General features: G+C 48.2%; 1 protein-coding gene across 1 annotated transcript in view; it reads right to left on the bottom strand.

The window, feature by feature from the left end:
• The window catches only part of Inpp5a (inositol polyphosphate-5-phosphatase A), a 199,398-nt gene that overhangs the window by 60,273 nt on the left and 116,309 nt on the right, over positions 1-22,816 (bottom strand). Inside the window, exons 5-6 of the mRNA XM_036198061.1 lie at positions 10,200-10,263; positions 3,612-3,715 (exon numbers count right to left, since the gene is read on the bottom strand). Coding sequence (XP_036053954.1) covers positions 3,612-3,715; positions 10,200-10,263 — 168 coding nt within the window. The remainder of the gene's footprint in view (positions 1-3,611; positions 3,716-10,199; positions 10,264-22,816) is intronic.

Raw genomic sequence — 22,816 nt, 5'->3', positions numbered from 1 at the left:
ATGAACTCCTCTGAGCCAATGGGGATGGCAAGGTTCTTGTATCTCTGGGGTGGGTGGCATCTCCTCTCTTAGAGGGACCATGGCCACAGAAAGGGAGCCCACACAGGCCCAGGAGGGGAACACAGTGCTCACCTCATGCGGCCTCTGCTCAGTCCCCTGTTAATAGGGTTCCTTGAGCCGGCAGATGGATGGCAAATCCAGGCAGCTTCATCTACTGAGAGAGCATAAATCGCAGCGGAGAAAAGAGAGGCTGCAGGAGGTTATCACCAAGCGGCCCCACTGAGGAAGGCCTGCTTGGAGCATTAGTGGAATTAATTCATCTTTCATGGGCACATGCAGCAGGGCCTGTGATCTATGGTAACAACCAATTTCTCACCACGGCCAAGAGGAAAAAAATGACTTGGTCCGATCGACTACACAAATCTGCTTTTTAAAAATGGCCTCGCGTTATCTGGAGTGTTGCTCCCAGAGGCGTCATTTGGAATTCATACTGAGCCAGAAGCACCCATAAATCAGCAGAGAAAGTTTTGTTAGTTTTAGAAGCAGAGGGCCGTCATTATTTGGAATTGCATTATGCCTCCATCACAGTAATTACATTTAGATTATCCTTAAGTGATGGCAATAAAAGAAAGAGAGATCAGTCTTCAACTAATTCTCTTCCCTAAATGTGCTGGGTGCAATGACGGCCTGGCAGAGGCATGAAGGGGCAAGTCTGGGAGCGGATCCCGAGGGTCTAGACAGAGCTATTGCTGGTGATCTCCGCACTGGAGCCCCAGGTCCTGCCCTGTGGAACACAGCATGCTCTGTGAGGTTCTAGGCATTAGGAAGCACCACAGAACTGACAGAAAGTGTTGGGGTTTGTGGCTTTAAAATGAGATTTTGTTTCTGTTTATTACTGTGGTCAAAGGAAACGTGAGAGTGCACTGACATAGTCATGACATGAGGTTGACACATGGAACCCCAAGACACCCCCAGTTGAGCGCTCATGTTCCTTGCAGGCCCAGGAGCCAGCCACCACAGGGGTCTGTGAACCAGCTGCCAATCATGGATAGCAGCTTGTTCTAAGCAAAGACAGGAGTCCACCTAAAGACATTCTGTGGTCTTCCCATGATGAGAGTTTATTCCTTCAAAGTTACATCCTTGGGATGGGCTGCATGCCTTTAATCCTGGCACTCAGGAGGCAGAGACAGTCAGATCTCTGTGAAGCCAGACAGGACTACACGATGAGATCTTGTCTGAACAAAACAACAGAGATGTATCCTTTTCTCTGCCTGCAGAAGACGTGACTGAGGCCCCTGACCAGGTCTGCTAAGTACAGGAAGGGATGGAGCCAGGCTGGGTCACTTTCCTATGTTCCACTTTGCGTGAGGGGGCAGAGACCTGGCCTCAGGAATAAATACCTATATGGGTGGTAGCTCACAGACAAGACCCCCAGATTTCACACACCTCGACTCCTGAGGCCTCCAGGTTCAGCCAAGCAAGAGAACCATTAGCCAGAGAAGCCCTGAGGCTTCAGGTAGGAACAAGGAGGCCTTGGAAGAATTCTACAAGCAAGGGCTGAGGGCTGCTGGGGACCAGGGGCACATCTCTGCAAGAGACTTTCATTTGATGTCCCCAGCCCCAGCCTTTCCCCTGCTCCTGCCCACTCAGGATACACGTTGCTGTGGCATATATTGTGAGCCTCTAGTGCAGCTGATGAAGCTGTGATGAGATTCCAGTTCTGGAATTCAGGGAGTGATGTGAGAATAAGGCAAGAGGGAGGCTATCCATGGTTGTGGAAGGATGAAGGCTACACACTAGGTTCTTGTGGGGAACATCACGTCTACTGATATGTGTAGAGGTATGGGAGATGCACGGTGCAACCATACCCACAAGAATTAAAACACAGAGCACAGTGCAGGGCTCATCAGAGACCAGGCACATTTGGGGCTTTCAGCGAGAGGGCAGAGACTGTCCTCGGGAGAGCCTACTGGGGAGTACAGGGTGAGGGCCTCAACACACTCACATACAAGACACAGGGAATGTATACAGTCATAGCTTCACTTTAATTGGATGGGGCCCACATATCTGTCTACTTGCCACACTTGTCAGTATGTAAGATAGTTTAAAAAAAGTATTTAAAGGGGAAAAAGGAGATGCTTGGTGGGGGGCTATCTCAAACACTGCCTCCCCAGGGAACTGGTACATAGACCACAGCCGGTGCCTGTGCTCAACTCTACTTTCACTGCACGCCACCTGCCCTGCATAGGAACATCTTAAGGCCAGAGCTTGTGCTGTACTACCTCAGCCAGCCCTGGATCCTGCCAGGCTCACCCAGAACTGCCCCAGCACCCATCATTTCTACCTGGGCCTCAAGCCCTGGCCATTTTGAATGAGAAATTAAATGGTGAGTGAGATCCCAAAGAGACCTCTGAGGTAACTGGGATGAGTCCTGGGCAGGCAGAAACCCCAAAATCAGGAGTAACTAGACTAAAGCTGGCATGTTGGCTGATAGCTTTTTCATGGGAACAACATCCATGGGGTCCTTCCATGGAAATCAGCAACGTTCAGATTCAGGTGTCATTACACACGGACCACAGAAGGCTGCAACCTTCCCTGCCACCCTACTCCACCCTCAGGATGCCTGAAGCAGAAGGGCCAAGCATCTGAGTCAGGGTAGACCTGAGCCAGCAGAGGACAAGAGACTGGGAACATCCCTGGCCTGGGGACAATGAATGGAGAAGCCAAGCGACAAGATGTCAAGAGGTGGCCATGATCATTTCATGCAAGGCACAATTACAAGTTAATAAAGTTGCGGCCTTGCTGAAAACCAGCTCTGAGTAAGCGTACTACTACATGGTGCAGTCATCTAAGAAAGAGAACCACAGAGCAGTCCGTGGGACTGGTTAGAGTGCCCCAAACACCATGGCAAAGGTGGGACATGGATGAACAGCCAGAAGTCATCGGGGCCAGTTCTCAGTTCTTCCCACCTTGGCACCTAAAAACCTTCCAACCAGAGCATCCAACATCCACCGTACCTTAACAGATGACTCAGGGCAAGGTGTCAAAATGGAGCCTGAAGGAAGCTACTCACATCTGAGTAGAGAGGCAGAAAGCAGCTTTTGGCTTTTTAATTTCTAAACTCTATCAAGCAGGTGCAACGGCTAGCATGCATCATTAACCCACCATTTCTGTGTTAGCTGTTGTGTCTTCACTGGCTGAGGCAACCCAGAGGCCTCCTCTGGGACCTAACTCTCACTCCAGCAACCCCCAAGGAAGGGGAAGGTGTACGTGTGCACAGTTCCTGCACAGCATGGCACAGAAGACACAGCACACAGGGACTCCAGCCAGTGTCAGCCCAAGAGAATGAAGACACTTTCCTTGTCTTTGGAGAATGGTTCTCCTGCCTACATATGATGCTTTAAGTTTAGTAACAACAAAACCTGAGCTCTTAGGTTCTCTGTGCCCTTATCCAGGGCCGCTCAGATCACCTCCAAACTCCAGGGACAACAGTCCTGTAGTGTGACAGCGCTGTGACTGCTGACAGCGAGGACAGTCCAAACCTACATCACCTCTGACTCACTCATTCTGATAATCAGGGTGCTGATGAGGAGGCACCAGTCCTCACACACCTCGGGAAAGTAGTCCTGTGGGAACTTCTCCTTCTCCAGCATGGGCGTGCTCTCCAAGGTGTCCGAATAGATCTCCTTGCCAGTGACTTTTTTATACTTCTTAGCTGGAAAAGATAGGAGGAATACATGAATTAACACCATCACCACAGCCTACCAACTAGCCACATGCTACTGGGGGATGCCATGCCCTATCACAGCAGCCCCTGGGTCAGAGGGATGTCTCCAAGCAGGCAAGGGGCCAATTGCTGCTCCAGAGGCGCCTGTGGCTCATAAATTCTTGTTCCATGACCTGGAACCTGACACTCTACTTCATTATCCCCTAAGAGCTCCCAGCCCGCAGATTTACAGGGGCTAATTGGCACCCTCTTTGAAAGCCGTGAATATAGTTAAGAGGGCTGTGGAATTACCATTCACTCAGACCTTCACAGGAATTTATTTAATAACATCGATTTCCTCTTCACAAACGAACGACATTACTCATATTCCAGGGAACAATTTTTACATGAGATGTGGACAGGGACACAGGGCAGGCACTCTTCAGACCTGCCTTGCTAGCTGCCACCCTACCCCTCCTGGACCGACAGCACTGTGACAGGCCCTGGTCTGAGTCCTTCCACAGGCAGGTCTGAGAGAGGTTCTTTCTACGGACAAGTGTCCCACATTCAGTGATACATGATAAGCATGAGAATGGATTTCTCACGGCCCTCACAGGCAGGACAAGAGAACTGCTGGCCTCAGCAAGGTGCCATAAAGTTCAGGCAACATTTGGTCCCCAAGGCCAGAATGTAGCCCAGTCTTGTACCCTGGCTACCAGTCCCAGCACCCCAAGATCCCCAAACCAAGAATAGAAGCTTCTGGGTTGTCAAGCAGGTTCTTGGAGACTAGCTTTGGACCAGCGGCTGCCTGGATTTTAGGGTTGTCTTCACACTCTAGGAGCAGCATGACTTTCATAGTCTGGAGTGCTTTCCACATTAGGGAGAAGAGTAGGAGAGCAGGAGCAGGCTGAGGGATGTAGCACCGGGGACATAAAGGGACAGAGGTTGAACCCAGGTAAAAAACAAAGTTTGGATTCTAAGGAACCAGCTAGAGCCAGGGGTCCCCATTCCAGTCTATGATCTGGTTTGGGTTGTACTGATGGCTCACAATGAACGCAACAGGGACCTGAAAGCCCATGGGAGCCTGTCCAGGGACTGGGTCAGCTATGAGCTAAATGCATCGTGGGCCTCTGATCATATTCCTCAGATTCAAGTAGATACTGGAGAACCTGAGTGTGCTTAGCTTTGAAGCCACCACCACCACCTTCACTGAAGAAGGTCAACTATAACTCTGTGTCTTCCTCACTCAAAGAGAACAATGCCTCAGCAGAACATGGAGCCAGCACCTGGGGTGGGTAGGCAGATCAGACAGGTCCCAGTGAGCCCTGTGCTGGGGCAGAAGTGAACTTGGCCCCATGAACATTTGCTGTAGATACCCATCAATCCCACAGGAGGGTATTTGGCACATAAAGTAGTACCCAGACATACTAGGGTGGACAAGTGTCTGAAGGAAAGCCACGGGGAAGACTGAAGAGTGGAAGCTTCTACCAGAGGAAGGTCCGAACAGACACTCCTGGGTACCCAGGCAGGTAACTTTCCCAATAGGCTTGTCAGTGGGCTGCCTAATGCCCCTCCACAGACCCACAAAGCTAAAGTGTTCAATACTCACCTCTTGCCATCACATCCATCCCCTCGGTGGGCCCTGGGCTCTTGAGATGAAAAATCAATGGCAGGGGCCCACTTAGACAGGAAAGAGGCTAGGCAAGAGGCAAGAACAGACACACACACAATGCTTTCAAACACCCAGTCACGTGTGTATTCCTGTGATCAGTTGGACAGTCAGAATAGTCAGCTATATAGCAGGAGACTACCACACACCAGTGAGAGAAGACACCACTCTAAAGCTCAGCACACTCTGGGCTCCTCAGCAATTCTGGCTATACTGCAACACCTCTCCTAGGAGCCTGTGTCTCTCAGCTGAAGACATACACCAAGGAGGAACATCTCATGGGTATGGAAAGGGCTAGGCTACATGGCTGAGGGGGAGCAGGTCTACATGTGAACATAGGTGGAGGAATGGCGGGGGTTGAGGAAAGCCATTGTGCTTAGGAGGAATCCAGCAACCATCTTGTTCACTGAGGATTAGGAAGAAACTGGAATGGAAGGGCATATCTTAAATATAGTATTTTCAGAGGCAGCAGAGACTGTACATAAACCTACCCCATACTGTCTGCATAGACGGTGCTACCCACTGGAGTTCAGCTTGGCTTTTCATGCTGCAGTGCTATGGGTTTTGACAAATGCACACAAATGTCATGTACCATATGCACCAGTTTTTCTGTCCAAAATGTCTTCTGTACTCAAGCACATCACTTCACTCCACCTAGCCACATTCTTTATGTCTTTAGAGTTCTTCCATTCCCAGACAGTTACAGCTGGGATCCTACAATGTACAGCCACCAGACCAGCATCTTTCACCTGTTCACTTCTCTTGGTGGCTAACCAACATACCACTGTAATGACACACTGCTCATTTTTCTAGTTTCTCATTAACTCTGATGCATGCTGGTGGGGGGGGGGGGGGTTGTAGCTGATTTTCTTGTCTAGTGGAGGATGGTCATCTCTATTCCTAGTTTGCTCAGAGTATTTGCTGGATTCTGCCATATGCTTTTTCTGTATCTTCTGACCCAGTCACAAGGTTTTCTTTCTTTAACAGATGGTATGAACAATTTTATTGGCTGATTTTGGAATGTGATGTCAATTGCATGTCTAGAGTAAACCCCAACGTGTTCATAGTGTGTAATCCTTCTTACACCTTGCTAACAGCTTCCTGAGAACTCTTGCATTTTATTTTCATGAGTCAGTCTGTCAACCTCCCTCTTTCCAATGTCTCCATCTGGTTTGGGGATTCAAGCAGTGCTGGCCTTGCAGGACAAGTCATAAGGTGCTCCTTGGCTTGTATCTGGGAACTTGGGAGAGAATGCTGTGGTTTTCTTGGTAGATTCACCAGCGAACCCAGCAGACGACCTGGCACTTGCTTTTCAGAAGGCTTACCACTGGCTTAGCTTCATTCACAGCTGTGGGTATGCTCAACTACAAAGCCCTCACACAAGTATTCAGACTTAATGTTTCTGCAATTGCTCCATCATATTATTAAACTTATAGGCAGAGACTTGTTATAATATTCTGTTATTACCCTGGTCCTTTACTCATTTCTGTTATCAACATTTGCATCTTCCTTCTTCTTTGTTCTTGGTTCATGGGGCTAACAGTTTATCAATTTAATAGATATTTTCTAAGGACCAATTTTCTCTGATTTCCTGTATTCAGTTCCATTAACTTTGCCTCCAATCTTTATTTCTTTTTTCTGTTTATTGTGAGTTTTGTTTTCTTCTTTCTTGCACCTCAGTCCTGGGCATATTAACCACACTTACTCTAAATTCCTAGTACAATCACTCCAGACTTCTGTCATATTTGAGTCTGTGCCAGAGACTTGGTTCATCTCCTTAACCTGATTTTTAAGTCTTTAGCATGTTGCTGAGGATAGAGCCATGAGCCACTGGGTCAAAGAAGCAGACAGATGTGCTGGGCTGGGACCACGGCCCTGGCCATATAGTGTCAGGCACTCAATCTCCCTTCTCGCCATCCTTGTGCTCATCTCTGCTGCCTGAGGATGTCCAGTGAGATGTCTTCTCACAGACTCAGAGCAGCACCTGTCTTCCTCGAAGTCTGCCCCAGGCTGTGATCTTCCCACTGATTGGCAGCCCTGCATTCCACAAGACAAGAAGGCTAGAAGCTGGGTTGAGTATCTCAACTTCTTGGCCAGATGGGTTCTGATGAGAGTCTGGTTAGCTAGGGAATAGGTCTCCTTGAAAGCAGGCCCTGTGAAGCAGAAGGGAATACCTGCCCTTCACTGTGAGGTCTCTGTGGGACACCTGGAAGAAAAACTCAAACACATGGATCTTGGGACCCTTCCTCCTCAAGCTTATCCAAACCAGCCTCCTGGACCCAGTTGGATCCTGTTGCATGTACCCACCAGCTGCAGTCCCAGAGATGTGCTGGCTCCTGTCAAGCATGCCCCTGCACCCACCTGTCTTTGGGGGATGAATTTGCCTATGACCTTATTTCCTGTTGGACACAAAAAAAAGCTGTTCTGCTTGCATCTGTGAGAATGGGAACCACGTCTTCCAAATATTGTATATTGGTCTAGAAAGTAGAAGTCCCCTCTATCTTTCTCTGGCATACTTTTAGAGACTCCTTAAATTTCTAACAATGTAATTACTTTTCAAATTGGACTAATTCTTTTTTTTTTTCCCTTGGTTTTTCAAGACAGGGTTTCTCTGTGTAGCTTTGCGCCTTTTCCTGGAATTCACTTGGTAGCCCAGGCTGGCCTTGAACTCAGAGATCCACCTGGACTACTAGTTCTTAAGCCTATTCAAGATTTTTCACAAATTCTAGATTCCTTGCTGTAATTCATCAAGCCAGGAGAGTGAGTACTGTGTGCCTACCCCAGCCTGAGATGATCCAGCAGGCTCTATCAGTGCCAGCAACTGCCAGGTCAGACCACCATGTTTGCAGAATCAACTCTCATCCCAGAAAGAAGCATGCTAATCACATGCCTACAGTGGTACTGCTTCAGTTCCTATTGGCAACAGGAGGTTTTACAGACTGAACTGTGTGTTAGCAAGGCACAATATGACTGACTTCATTTAGTAGTAAAATACATATGCAAATGGTTTCTTATGAAAAGTGCTCTATGGATTCAGAACCTCTGGAGTTCGATGTTCTTTTTTGGAGGGCAGAGGGGGGTGTTCAAGACATGCTTTTTCTGTGTAGCCCTGGCTGTCCAGGAACTCACTCTGTCGACCAGGCTGGCCTCAAACTCAGAGGTCCGCTTGCCTCTGCCTCCTCCGAACTGGGATTAAAGGTGTGTGCCACCACCACTCAGATGTTCATGTTTAAGAAGCTATTCTGTGTCTTATCCCTAGCATGGCAGAAAATAGTCCATATCTGGATGTCATTGCTGGGGACACGCACTGGTACCTGGTGTCCATGGAATCCTGGGAAACCAGCTCTGGCCACCTCATCCTGGCCAAACACTTGGTAAGAAAGGCAAGTGCTGTACTGAGAAGAAGCTGCCGAGGCGCAGTGACAACCACTCTGCTGGCCAGAGTCCTGCTCAGCACAGGCTGGACAGGCTGCCAGAGTGATGCAGAGAAGACAGTTCCTCCACCTTGTAGGGAACCTTCCTCTGGGTGCATGCCAACAGTGAACCGGAACCATCTGATGAAAGTGGTTACATCCCTGGTTACCAATACCTCACAGAAAGTAACTTAAAAGAGGACAATTTGGGCCCCAGGTTTGAGAGTACAATCCATCATAGCAGGAAGTCTTAGCAGGGGTCCTGGCAGAGGTGGCTTGAGGCTCTGGTGGCAAGAACTTGTTCACATCTAGAGATCAGGAAGGAGAATTGGGCTCCAATGCCAGATCCCAGTGACCTACTACGCTCTAGTGAGGCCCCACAGCCTAAGACGCCACAACTACCAACCCAAACCAGAGTCACCAGCTGGAACTAAACATTTAAATGTGTGAGAAGAACATCTTATATAACAGTTACTTTCATGATTGTCATGAACTCAGTGACTTTTCCAAGTGACATGATCTGGCCCCAGACCAGCATGGAGTTCAAGAAGGTATACATACAACAGAAGCACTAGCCCAGAATAGTCAGTTGGGGCCCCGATGGAATCCCTCTCACTGTGGCAACAGGTGCCCCCAAAGATTCTAGATTAGTGAATGATAAAGGCCATCTCAGCAGTGACACTCATGCAAATAGTGCAGGGCCAGCACCAGCCACTAAATGACAGCCAGCATTTTTCACAGCCATAAACATATCTACTTCTGTTTCTTACATATGCAACCCCCTATTTCATTTCATTTTCTTATATTTCAAAGGAACATGGGTAGAAAACTACTATCTCCTTTGAGTTCCTATATGAATGCTAGAGCTAGCAGGGCATGATGGCACACTCTTTTAATCCCAGCACTCGGAAGGCAGAGGCACGTGGATCTCTGTGAGTTCAAGGCCAGCCTGGTCTATAAAATGAGTTCCAGGATAGTCAAGGCTGTTAAACAGAAAAACTCTATCTCAAAACAAATAAACAAACAAAATAAGAAAAGGATGGAGGGAGGGACGAAGAGGAGGAGGGAGAGAGAGAGGAAAGGAAGGGGGGAGGAGGGGAAGGGAAGGGAAGGGAAGGGGAGGGGAGGGGAGGGAAGGGGAGGGAAAGATAGGAAAGGAAAGGAAAAAGGAAAGAAAGCTAGAGCCCACTGAGATGGGCAGAGGCTTTGGCCTGTGACTCAGGACAGGCAGAGCAGGTCAGTGGCATCTCTCCTCAGGAAAGGCAAGGTGCCAGGTTTATAAGATGTGCAAGTGACATCAAACCCAGACCATGCAGGCCTTCTCAGAACAACAAAGCCAGAGAGACCTGGAGAGGACAGACCAAGGGATGGGCTGCAGAAACAGATCATGGAAGCCAGCATAGAGTCTTACCTTTAAAGTCAAACTGGTAGATGTTTTTTAAGGATTCGTGTAGAAAATAAAAGCTTCCTAGTGCCTGTAGGAGCAAAGAGAAAGACGGTCAGGGCAGTACTGGTTCTCTACTATGGGAGGTTCGGGGCCATAAAAGATGCTTCTTCAAGGACAGCAGAGGACACAAACTGTCATTCAGTCCCAGCAGCTGAGGCAGAGGTGGTCATGGGCTGGCCAGCACCTCCCACCTCCCAGCACAGTGCAGCGGTAAACTAGTCAGCTCACAGTGCAGTGCAGTGGTAAACTAGTCAGCTCACAGTGCAGTGGTAAACTAGGCAGCTCCCAGCACAGTGCAGTGGTAAACTAGGCAGCTCCCAGCACAGTGCAGTGGTAAACTAGGCAGCTCCCAGCACAGTGCAGTGGTAAACTAGTCAGCCCCCAGCACAGTGCAGTGGTAAACTAGTCAGCTCACAGTGCAGTGGTAAACTAGTCAGCCCCCAGCACAGTGCAGTGGTAAACTAGTCAGCTCACAGTGCAGTGGTAAACTAGTCAGCCCCCAGCACAGTGCAGTGGTAAACTAGTCAGCTCCCAGCACAGTGCAGTGGTAAACTAGTCAGCCCCCAGCACAGTGCAGTGGTAAACTAGTCAGCTCCCAGCACAGTGCAGTGGTAAACTAGTCAGCTCCCAGCACAGTGCAGTGGTAAACTAGTCAGCTCCCAGCACAGTGCAGTGGTAAACTAGTCAGCCCCCAGCAGCACAGTGCAATGGTAAACTAGTCAGCCCCCAGCACAGTGCAGTGGTAAACTAGTCAGCCCCCAGCACAGTGCAGTGGTAAACTAGTCAGCCCCCAGCACAGTGCAGTGGTAAACTAGTCAGCCCCCAGCAGCACTGTTCAGCCAACAAGCAAACAGCTGCCGTGTTGCTGTCCCAAGCTGAACATTCCAGGCTGCACACGTTTTCAGGAGTGGGATCCTCAGGAGATCCAGGCTCATCTCCCCCACTCATCTGACCCCACCCCCACCACCATCTATCTGTGATCACAACACAGGCACAGATGGGATTTACTGCTTTGAAAAATGGGTGTTGGAAAACAAATGACTCCAATAATTAAGGATCAAAGTATAGGAGTTACTCAATACTCACCTCAAATGTCCACACAGGAACAGTCTGGAACCCCAAAAGATTGCTAACACAGTCAAGTTTGGTCCCCCAGCTCAGTGTCTACATGGAAACATGTCTAGTCCCCTAACTCAGAGTTCACATAAGGGTTTGGTCCCCAGTTCAATGTCCACACGAAGTTGGTCTGAACCCCAACTCAGCATCCACACAGGAACAGTCTACTTCCCCCGGCCAGAATACCCACAAAGTCTAAGGTTTTGTCCCACAGTTCAGGGTCTACAAAGGAATAGGTCTAGTTACCCAGCTCAATGGCCACACAAGGATGGGTTTGGTCCTTCTTCTTCAGCATTCACATAAGAATAGCCTGCTCTAAACTTGCCATCAGACCCAAGGACAGCAAAGTGGGAGACCAAGGCCAGGTCTGCTGGCAGCACAGATGGCATTTTTGGCCTTTCAAAAGTAAAACTCAAATTCTTTTGTAATACTGCTTGGTTTTAATCCCCCCCCCCCCCCCCGGCTATCACACTCTATAGAACTCTGGTTGTCAATACAGGAAACTCCACTCAAACCTTGCATTCGAGGTGCCTGGTCTATGGGTTTGCACATATGACATCCTCATGAAGCTGGACCTCATCTGGTATACAGATGTGGAATTCTACTTGTTTCCCTAGACCATGTTTGCCACTCCACAGTGGGGTGGGGAAGGGTTTTATTTATCCAACCACTTTCTTGTTTTTTGCCATCTTATATCCTTATCAACCCCCAGCTATCTCTTGATCATCCCCCAACCCTCTAGTTTCCCACACAGCTCACCTCCACGCTTTCAGCCCCAGAATCCAGTGACCCCTGGAATCCTGTGGTTTTTCCTTCACTCCTCCTCTCCACCCACATCCTGCCTGACACACATTCACAAGGTGCTCTGTGCATCACATCTATCCTTGCTTCTGGAAGATCCCAGGGCTCTGCTGTCTCACGTCCTCTGCCCCCATTTGCACTGTGGCAGGAAGTCTCCTCTGCTCTGTGGATAGTCCAGCCAGACCCACAGTCACATTTCCTCTGCTCTGTGGATAGTCCAGCCAGACCCACAGTCACATTTCCTCTGCTCTGTGGATAGTCCAGCCAGACCCACAGTCACATTTCCCTCTGCTCTGTGGATAGTCCAGCCAGACCCACAGTCACATTTCCTCTGCTCACACATGCGTAAGTGAGGCACCTGCACAGCAGAACTTGGAAGCAGCCAGCTTTCAGTTTGCCTTCTTCAGGCTGCATCAATAGGAGAGACCATGCTTCATACAGATGCAGGGACTGAGCCTCCTCTATGGGCCAGAAGAGAAAACTGCAGGGCTGGGCCTAGCATGAACCTAACACTTGCTCCAGAGCCACAAGACACTCTGTGTAGTATGCCTCTCTACCTGCTTCAGGTGAAGAGGAACTTGATAGTGCTATGAAGACCACTTTGGACACTGGGTTCAGACTCCCAGCTATGTTAGTATGTGACAGGGAGTAGGAGAGCTAGCCTGGACAGGTGGACCTACTTGCCAGGCCCCAGCAGCCACACTGGCTAGAATGAAGTATTAACAGCATTGTCAGACATACTTCAACCTTAGGGGGAGTGCAACCATCCAGACACACTCCAGCCTCAGGGAGAGAGCAGCCACCCACATATCTCCATTGGTTGAAAGGAACAGTGGTAGGCCCAGCTTGTCCATACAGGAGAATCAGAACAGCAGAAGTCAATTACTATTGACAAGTCAAGAAGCAATGTGCTTTGGTGTACTCCTGCTCTAGCCACATACAACCCTGGGAGTTTCCTGGTCTAGAGCAGAAGCCCACACAGAAACACCTCTATCACTGTTTAGTCTCAAACAAATTGGCTTAGGTAATCTGTCATTTCTGCTGGGAGGTTGGCAGCAAAGAGCACACCATTAACCCAGGCTCCTGTGTGGAGCTCACTCTTCCAGGAAATGGCTTAGTCCTAAACTTAAGCCAAACTGACTCATCAACAGAGACACACAACAGTGCCATTTGCCTCTCAGATTCTATGAATGAGGGGGTCACCCAAGCATCTCCTACACAAGGCCCTAAGGTGGGCGATAGCCCACTTCATATGTGGCCAGACGTCCTATGAAAATGCTGGGCAGCTTCCACAGCACTGTGGGCTCGACACCGAAAGTTCCCAGCATGCCTGTGGGTAGGTCCCTCAGGTGCCAGTGCTGTGACCACTGCTGGGACAGCTGAGTACAGGGCAAAGAGGCTATAACAGGGAGCGCAGGGGCCTTTTCATAGGCCAACTTTGTTCATTGAAGGCAAACAGAATTGGGCAAGCAATACCTCACCTAAGATTCTACCATATCATTTCTATGGATAAAATGTCTCCAACTACAGGGTTTCATTGTTTTATTTATTTTTTCTTTCTTTATAAAATGAAATCAATCTATGAGCAGGAAAAAGCTCTATAAAATATAACAATAACTAATCATTAGGCCTACAACCAAACTGAGATCTTAACTGTTCCAATTAGAATTGACAGACTAATAAACCATGAGTAGGCTGAACCACTCACACCTCCTCCCTCCTCACCTACTCTGGTTTCTCTTCAGATTGTATAAATCTTTCGCCTTTTATATACAACTCTTCTATACCTGGCAGATACCCCCACCCAAGGGAAGGAGGTAGCCTCACCCCACTGTGCTACCTTCAAGGGCACATACTCTCTCAGGGTCAATCTCTGACAGCTCTACTTTCTTGAGAACAAACTTAGGACATCAGAGGCTGAGACATTAGCACTTCCACATGGGGAAGCACCTGTGTGAATATGGCCGTCTTGCATTCTGGGGCGGAGCCCCAACTTGATCTCATCATGTTTTCATATCCTGCAAATTCTGCTTGCTAACACTGTGTTTTGACTTTTTGTTAAAAAACATTTGCTTCCAATCTTGTTTCTGCTCTCACCACCACAGTATTCCTCTATTCCAACTCTTCAGTGGTATTCATGTTGCAAATGAGACAGGCATTTCCCTCAGCAACACAGGATACCCGCCCTACCCTCCTTCTCTCCCTCTCTTCTTTTTGAAGACAGGATCTTTTCAGATGGTCCAGGCTTGCCTTCTGCATCAGCCTCCTGAGTGATGGGATGATAGGTCTGCACTTTTATTCCTGAGTTTCAGGGTACCACACTCCCTTCTCTGGAGTCTCCTTGCCACCCCACACCCCACCCTCAGTGACAACACAATGGATCCGGATAGGGTGCCCAACAAAGCCTTTCTGTCTTTCTCCTCCTCCTTCTAGGATGGCCTCCACCCATCATTGGTTGATAAGGTCACATGTATTGCACTGGCCCTTTCTAGAAGGTCCTCTGGTGCTTTCACAATCCTTCTTAGATCTCTCAGAAGTTGAATCTCCCAATTTAGGATGTATACTAACCCTCTTCTCCTCTTGCTCCCCTGGAAAGTATGGACTTCCCTGATTCCCCCAGCATTTTCCCATCACCACATATCTCCTCTGCAAACCCCATTTCCACTTTGTCTGCAAACTTGGCAGACCCCTGTCTATCTCTAAATTCCATCCTCTCCTCTGCCGACACTGAGCCATCAGCTCTAAGTGGGTACTCCGTGTGCCACTGCCATTGCCCCTCAGTTTCCTCTCCACGCAGAAGTCCACCAGCCTTCTACAAGTGTCCATGTTCTGTCCTACACTCTCACACAAGTCAGCGCACATGCCACTCACAGAGAGGGCTCCAGCACTGCTGGCCATGAAGCATGGGCTGGCCAAGATCTCTGTCTGGGGTCACAACATGGCTTCTTTCTCCTCTTCCAGGTGGTTCTCACAGGAACCCCCTGCTATTCCAAGTCTCCATAGAAACACTAATCTCCTCCAAGCGGCATAAGCCCAACCCAGCACCCCATTATTTCTTTAAAATGCGGCACATCCCAGCGCCTCAGACTTGCCTTCTTACAGGGGAAGCTCATTGAGGGCAGGAATGTGACAAGAGTCCCCCAGCAAAGGTTAGTTCCTGGAGGAACTCCAACAGCACAGTGCCCTTAGGGTCCAGCTGGCTGAGCAGCTCTGACCTAGTACACTCAACTGTCTGCTCAAGTCTCAGAAATTACCTCAAGCACAGCTTCTGAGAAACTGTGTGTTCACAGAAAATACTCTTCTGATCATACCCCAAAAGTAAGGCCTGAGAGGACTGGCTTTAAAACAATTTAACAGATTGAGCAATAAATCAAAGCAAAGTTATTTTAACATTCATTAGATTATAAACAATAATAAATGAAACAAAGCTTTTGTTTCAATCAATGCAGAGCTTTATTGATTCTTCCCTTTATAATAAACTCACAGGCAGCCAATCTAATTGGATGAGGCAGCATTACTGCCTGTCTCCCTGGCATTACTGGGAGGGGCACACGTGGGAAAGGCTGCATTTAGCATGTTGCTGTCACAGAGTGTCCTCCTTTGTAACCAATACAAACTGAGAGCTGATGCATTTCTGCTCCTAGGGCTGGACAGAAGAGATGGCACAAAGCTGCTCCCTCCCCACCTCCTGACCCTCGGCACCAAGCCCCATCCAGGCTGGCTGTTGGCCCGAGAGATGCACACATAATTTCATTCCATCTCCCATCCAACAGCCGACATTAGAAGTTAATTAAATTGGTTGTCCACTGTATTCATCCACTTACAAAGTTAATGATATTCTGTCCCTGAATTAAGGAGCATTTTATAAAGCGTGCACCATGGGAGCTGGCATGTCGTACATGGGGTGCTGAACCCTGTCACAGATCCTGGTTGTTGCATCTCCAATTAGGCAGCCTGGGAAGGGCAGAGCCTTGTCTGCCAGGGCAAAGCACAAGCCATCCGACAGTAAGGGTAAACACTACACAAAACAGCCACTTAATATCTCGTGTTGGACTACAATAAATTCCACCAGATTAGTAGGTCTGTTAACATTTCACATTACCATAGTGTGGAGCAGCCAAATCAGAACAAGACGGTCTTGAAGATGAGCTGTGGGAGAGGTACATATCTGGAAGGTGTGGACAGTGAAGGGGTAAGACTAGGTTCCCACTTGGATGAGACACATGGGCTGGATGCATGGGGGTGCTGGTTGGTTTCTATAGTCAATGGACATAAGTGGGGTTAACTAGGAAGAGGGAACTGTAATTGAAGAACTGTCTCAATCAGACTGGCCTATAAGTATATCTGTGGGGGCATTTTCTTGATTGATAATTGATGCAGGAGGGCCACGCCTACTGAGTAAGTGCCACCCATAGGACCTAGGTAGTCCTAGGCTATTAAAGAAAGGTAGATGAATAGGAGACTGAGAACAAGCTAGAAAACATGGTAGCCACAACTACCTCACCTGAAACTGGGAGAAATGGTCAACACAGCTGTCTTAGGGTTACTATTGCTGTTATGAAATGCCATGACCAAAGCAACTTGGAGAAGAAAGGGTTGATTTGGCTTTTGCTTCCACATCACTGTTAATCATCAAAGGAAGTCAGGACACGAAGGTAGGAGCTGATGCAGAAGCCATGGAGGGAGCTGCTCACAGGCTTGATGCCCATGGCTTGCTCAGTCTGCTTTCTTATAGAACCCAGGACCACCCAGGACCAACAGTCCAGAGATGGCAATATCCACAAAGAGCTGGACCCTCCCCCATCAATCATTAATTAAGAAAATGCCTTACAGCCAGATCTTATGGAGGCGTTTTCTCAACTAAGGTTCCCTCCTTATGTCAAGTTGACATAAAACTATCTAGCACAGTGGCCAAACCACCAGCATGGGTAGCCACTAAATATGAGCATGTGGACAGTCATGTAATGAAATAATGAACTCGCCAACAGGAACTAAGGGTGGAAAAGAGAGCAGGGATGAAGGTCCAGACCCAGGGGGTGTCAGGCAAAGAAGGAAATTGACTATATAGAAAAACAAGAGGTAGGTAAGGGATAAGAAGTGGGGGGGGGGGGGGGGGGCACAAAGCTGCCAATAGTAGCAAGAAGTGATCAATGGGGACAAGGAGTGGCCACAGACAAAGAGCCAAGGATAGGAAGCAACCTAGGGGTGAGCCAGGAGGATGCCCACAGGTGGACAATGTGACTGACATGCCAAGAGCAACAGAGACAAAGCCTAAGCCCAGACTGCACAGTATGGAAGCCAGTAGTGATGTGAGCAGCCAAATCCACAGTTAATCTGAATTATTTTGACCATGCATGACTTAACTGTCTTCACACTCTCTTTGAGATGTCAGAGGGGTTGGACAACTTCTGGCCAGAAGTCAGAAAAATTAATTGTAAAGGGAGGACAAAAAAAGAGGTCCTCCACTCTGTCCTGCAGCTTTGCATGGACAGTGGTCCCCAGGACAGGCCATTTCTAGCTTACTGAAGACATCAAGTAAGCACTAAGGATAAACAAGGCACTACAGCAGACTTGAGACATCATCTGCACAGGCCAGCAGGAGGCCTTGGGGGCATGCAGTCACCTGCTTTGGCCAATTCCATCTATTTTCTGGATGGCTGATGACTACAGGTGGGAAAAGCAAGTCCTGCTATCTGTTTCACTGTAGCAGGAGGTGTGTGGATGGGGAGAGTGCAGCCTTGCAAAATTCATGCAGCATGCTGCATCTATTACATGCCTCTGCCATGATTCGAGAGGATGCCAACTCTGAGGCTTTCTGCATAGTTAATGAAGACAAAGCTATTTAAGGATGGGGCTTCCCATACAGGAATCTAGAGTTCACTGGCACCCCTCAGGTATCTTCCTCTCAGACTTACAGCCTATGCAACCTAGATGTTTTTTGATAACAGATTTTTTTAAACTGAGTTTTGATAATAATATAAAGTTCAACTTAAAATAACATCTAGTTTTAATTATTAAATTTATTAAGTTATACTTTTTCCATATCTGAATGACTTCAGAAGTCAATCAATAGATTTTCATGGCCATTGAATTATGTGATGAGTTCACATCACTGCAACAGCCCTGCCTTCTCTTTTGGCTTCTGGAAATCATTAGCTTTTCAATTACAATCCCAGTTATGTGCATTACAGATATAGGATAATTAAAGCACAATGCACTTTAAAGGAGGCCAGCAGCAAGCAAGGGTTGTTTACAAAATACCTCCCGCCATTAGCGAAGTGCGGGACACAGAAAACACTGCAGGAAGGCTTTAATTGATTTTTGAATTTCAATTATATTGGAAAACTGCCATCTACTTCTGTTCCAAATCATTTAACTTAGTACCAAGCCCAAGGAAATGCTGCTGTGGTGCGATTCTTCCAAGGGTGTTATGTGAGTGAGCTCTGGTCCTGACGGCCACACTTCAGGTCTGACATTCCTTAACTGTCACTTTTCAGGCCGCAAGGCCTTGAAGTGAGAATGTCACTTGCTCCTGTCCTTTGTGACGGACTTTCTCTCTCACGGATGATCTATCTTATATATCTGACATCCACTTACGTAGCCCCATATTTCCCATCTCATCCCTCTTCCTCCCTCCCTTCCTTCTTCACTTGGGCCGCTGTCTAAAGAGCATCCTTCAACATTTATCATCTTTTGTGGGTCTGCTGGTCATGAATCTTTTCTGATATCATGTGAATAAGAATGTGTTTCTCACCTTTACTGCCCCCTCCTTTTGATTTGGGGGTGGGTGGGGGGCAGAATCTTGCTATACAGCCCAGGCTGACCTGGTTACAGGCCTGCACCATGGTCTTTGTTAGGGTTTCTTTTGCTAGGATGAAACACCATGACCATGAGAAACTTGGGGAGGAAGGGGTTTATTCCACTTACGCTTCCACATCATAGTCTATCACTGAAGGCAGTCAGGACAGAAACAGAAGCAGGGCAGGAACCTGGAGGCAGGAGCTAATGCAAAGGCCATGGAAGGGTGTTGCTTACTCTGCTTGCTCCCCATGGCTTGCTCAGCCTGCTTTCTTATACAACTCAGGACCACCAGCCCAAGGGTGGCACAGGGATGGGCCTTCCTACATCAGTCACTAATTAAAGTACCACAAGCTTGGCTATTCTGGTAAGAGCATTTTCTCAATTGAGATTTACTCTTCCCAAATGACTTGAACTAGTGTCAAGTTGACATAAACTAGCCAGTACAACTACCATCCCAGCATCTCCTTCGTCCTTAGATGATCTCACTAGATAGAACTCGTAAGAAGGCTCCCTGCCACACCAAGAGCCATGCCCTTCCTCTATGAGTTGTGCTGGAACATGAGCTGTCAGTTAATGGTGAATTCTCTCTTTCTTCTACTCTGCTTTCAGGTGAATTATCATCTATCTGGTGTGGCTTTCTTTTCCAACTCTGACAGGAACTCACGGGGATTCCCAGTTCTGTATAGTTCTTCCATAACTCTGGAAGTTTGTGACTTATCATCCCGTCCAAAACAATTTCTGGGGCTAAAGAGTTGTCCTAGTGGTTAAGAGCACCCACTATTCTTGCAGAGGACTGAGGCTTAGCATCCACATGGCACTTCACAACTGTCTCCAGTTCCAGAAGATCCAACAACTTTTTCTGGTTCTTCAGGCACCAGACACACATGTGGTACATATACACACATGCAAGCAAAATATATATACACAAAACAAAAGTAAATACATACTTTAAAAAATATTATATCTGTCTTTGCATCCTCTCTCTCTGCTTATTTCCCAGGCTCCCCTTCCAGCAGCCAACTCTGGGCCATGAGTACTCCACAATGTGTGCCCCAGAATGTGGCATGCTCCAGATGGTATTTCCTTCTGTCCTATTTGTACTTCACTGTGTATCTTTTCATCAATGCAGTTTCCATTAAATGCAAAGCATGAGTAAAACTTGTTCTACCTTTAAATTCTGGAGTTGCTACCACCCAGTGAGCCCACCTCTCTCCACCCAGGAAAGTGATAATGGTCATAAAAGCAGAAAAGGTCAGGAGCCTGTCTGGTGAACACAATCAGGACACAGGGCTCTCCTCCCGACCCCTGCAACTAGAGGAGGAGCCGGCAGATCTCAGTGTGCAAGAGCCTGTCCTTAAGCTCTGATCATACAACACAAGTCCAGTGTGAGGACTCCCTGTGTCATCTTGTGCCTGCCTCTTTGGGGCTCAGGACAGTCATCAAACTACTGAAAACCTCTGCCTGTTTCCTTTCTATGACACAGGGATGATAAGAACACCACTGGATTCCTCAGATCCCCATGGTTACCAAGCACTATGGGCTGGTGTCAGGATCCAATAGGAACCGACGCTTCTCTCACGGTGTCATTTCTTCCGAATCTATTCCCTCAGCACACAAGAGTAAGTCCTTAGATGATGCCAAAATAAAAGGGCCAGCATGGAAGGCTGCTAGCCTGGAAGGCCAGCTCCACAGTAGAGAAACAATCTCAGTGCTTCCAATTTCCCACCTGAATGTGCCTCCCCCAGACCCAAAACACGACCTCTGCCTCAACCAGAAAGAAAGAACCAAGGCTACCCCGAGAAGAAAAGGGGCTTCGGCACACTCTGTCCCTGACCTGGTATTGCAAGCATCAGGGCTTGGGGCTTTAACCATCTGCAAGGAGACCTTCACCTCTTTTCTGAGGCAAATCACGAAGAACTCTTACGGGAAAGATGTCCAAAACAAGCTATCTCCCACTAATGGCCTTGTTATAAATTAGACCTTACAGACAAAGACCAAGGAAAAGTGACACCCATCAAGCGGACCTGATGTTTGCACTTTCCAGACTCAGCACCACTGTCCTGACCTTGCACGTGTCTGCCATTCTCATTTAAAGGAAGAAATGGTGCCAGAATATCAGGACAGAAGCAGGGAAGTACAGGTCATGGAAGAAGGGCATGCCAGCAATCCCAGGGATCCACCACTGCAGGGCCTCCTGGAAGGCCACTAAGGATAGCACCGGCTGCATCTGAGTCAGGGGCAAATACCCCCTTGACTGCCACTTGACCTCCAGTTGGAGGTCAACTGTGTCCTTTCTTACTGGTTACTAGTCTTGCAGGTGAGTGAAGACGAGCTAGGGGAAGAGGAAGGATGGCAGGTGACATGTGGGATTCTATTGACACAGAGGACCCAGGGAAAACTGATTTCAAATGGTTGGGCATCTAGGTTTCAGTGGAGCAAGAGACAAAGGGATTTTCTGGAAGAGAGTTGTGGCCAGTGGAAGAAGTAGAGGTTGAAGAGGAGGAAGGGCTAAGGAGTGGCACAGGGCATGCAGGGCCACAGAATAGGGAGAGACCGCAGGGCTGTGGATGGAGTCCCTGCAGGAGCCAGTATAGACAGAGCCAGAGGGAAGGCACCTTAGGTGAGGGAGAAGTAAGCGAGAGGGATCAAGATGGAACCACCACATAAAGACCAGAATGTGGGTGAGCCTTGAAGAGAAAGGAAACTGCCCAAGGTGGAGTGGACAGAATTTCTGCCAGGCCAGGAATGAAGCACACAATTGCCTCTGATGACTTACAGTACAGGGTCTCCATAATCTAACACAAAGTTAGTGCGCAAACACCAAGAAGACAAAGGAGTGGGGAGAGAACATGGGAGAACCAGCTCTTCTAGAATTAAGCTCTGGGATCCTAACACATCCACATAATCTGAACCAAACTTGCCCCCTGCATGGAGGCATTTAGGTAGCAGGAGTAGAGAGAGCTATCTCTACATGGCTCCATGCCTATGAAGCCTTACCAGTCTGAGAAGAAGAAGAAGAAGAAGAAGAAGAAGAAGAAGAAGAAGAAGAAGAAGAAGAAGAAGAAGAAGAAGAAGAAGGGGGAGGGGGAGGAGGAGGAGGAGGAGCGGGGGGGGGGGGGGAGGAGGAGGAGGAGGAGGAGGAGGAGGAGGAGGAGGAGGAGGAGGAGGAGAAATTGAAAAAAGGCTAACCCATTCACGTGCCAGTCCCCGAGGGTCTCTGGCTTATAAAATGGGACTTGGAACTCTCTCCCCCTCCTGTTACTGCTAATAATCCCAAACCTATACACTGGAGGAGAACATGTATTTCCCTATGTTCCAGTTCAAAGAGGCCACAGTTGGGCCTAGGACAGTGGCACCATCAGTGGACCACTTGCCTGAAATCTGCTACCCAGTGCCACACATTACTCTATGCTCAGCATCCCAGCTTTGCCCTCTGTGACAATGGCCAAGGGTTGAAACAACACCCAGTAGGTGGGCTGTGCTCAGTGCACAGTAGCTGCTAGGAATCTTATGGGATCACAGAGGTGCTCATAAAAGGATATAGGCATCAACAAAGGACAAGTGTCATCAAAAAGGCCACAACCACTAAGCTGTGCAACAAGTCCTTAACTTCTGAAAAGACATCTCCAGGAATGAGGAGGCCTTTTAGCACCCCCTGTACATGTGCAACAATGAGGTCTCGAGCTTTGCCCGCTCACAGTGATGAGCCCTACTAGCATCCAGGAAACACTTGCAATAACAAGCCCTTTGGGTGGTAGTGGCACATGTCTTTAATCCCAGGGCTTGGGAATCAGAGGCAGGCAGATCTCTGTGAGTTCGAGGCCAACCTGGTCTACAGAGCAAGTTCCAAGACAATCAGGACT

Source organism: Onychomys torridus, chromosome 1, assembly GCF_903995425.1.
Source record: "Onychomys torridus chromosome 1, mOncTor1.1, whole genome shotgun sequence".
Taxonomy (NCBI): Eukaryota; Metazoa; Chordata; class Mammalia; order Rodentia; family Cricetidae; genus Onychomys; species Onychomys torridus.
This window is presented reverse-complemented; position numbering and strand designations above follow the sequence as displayed.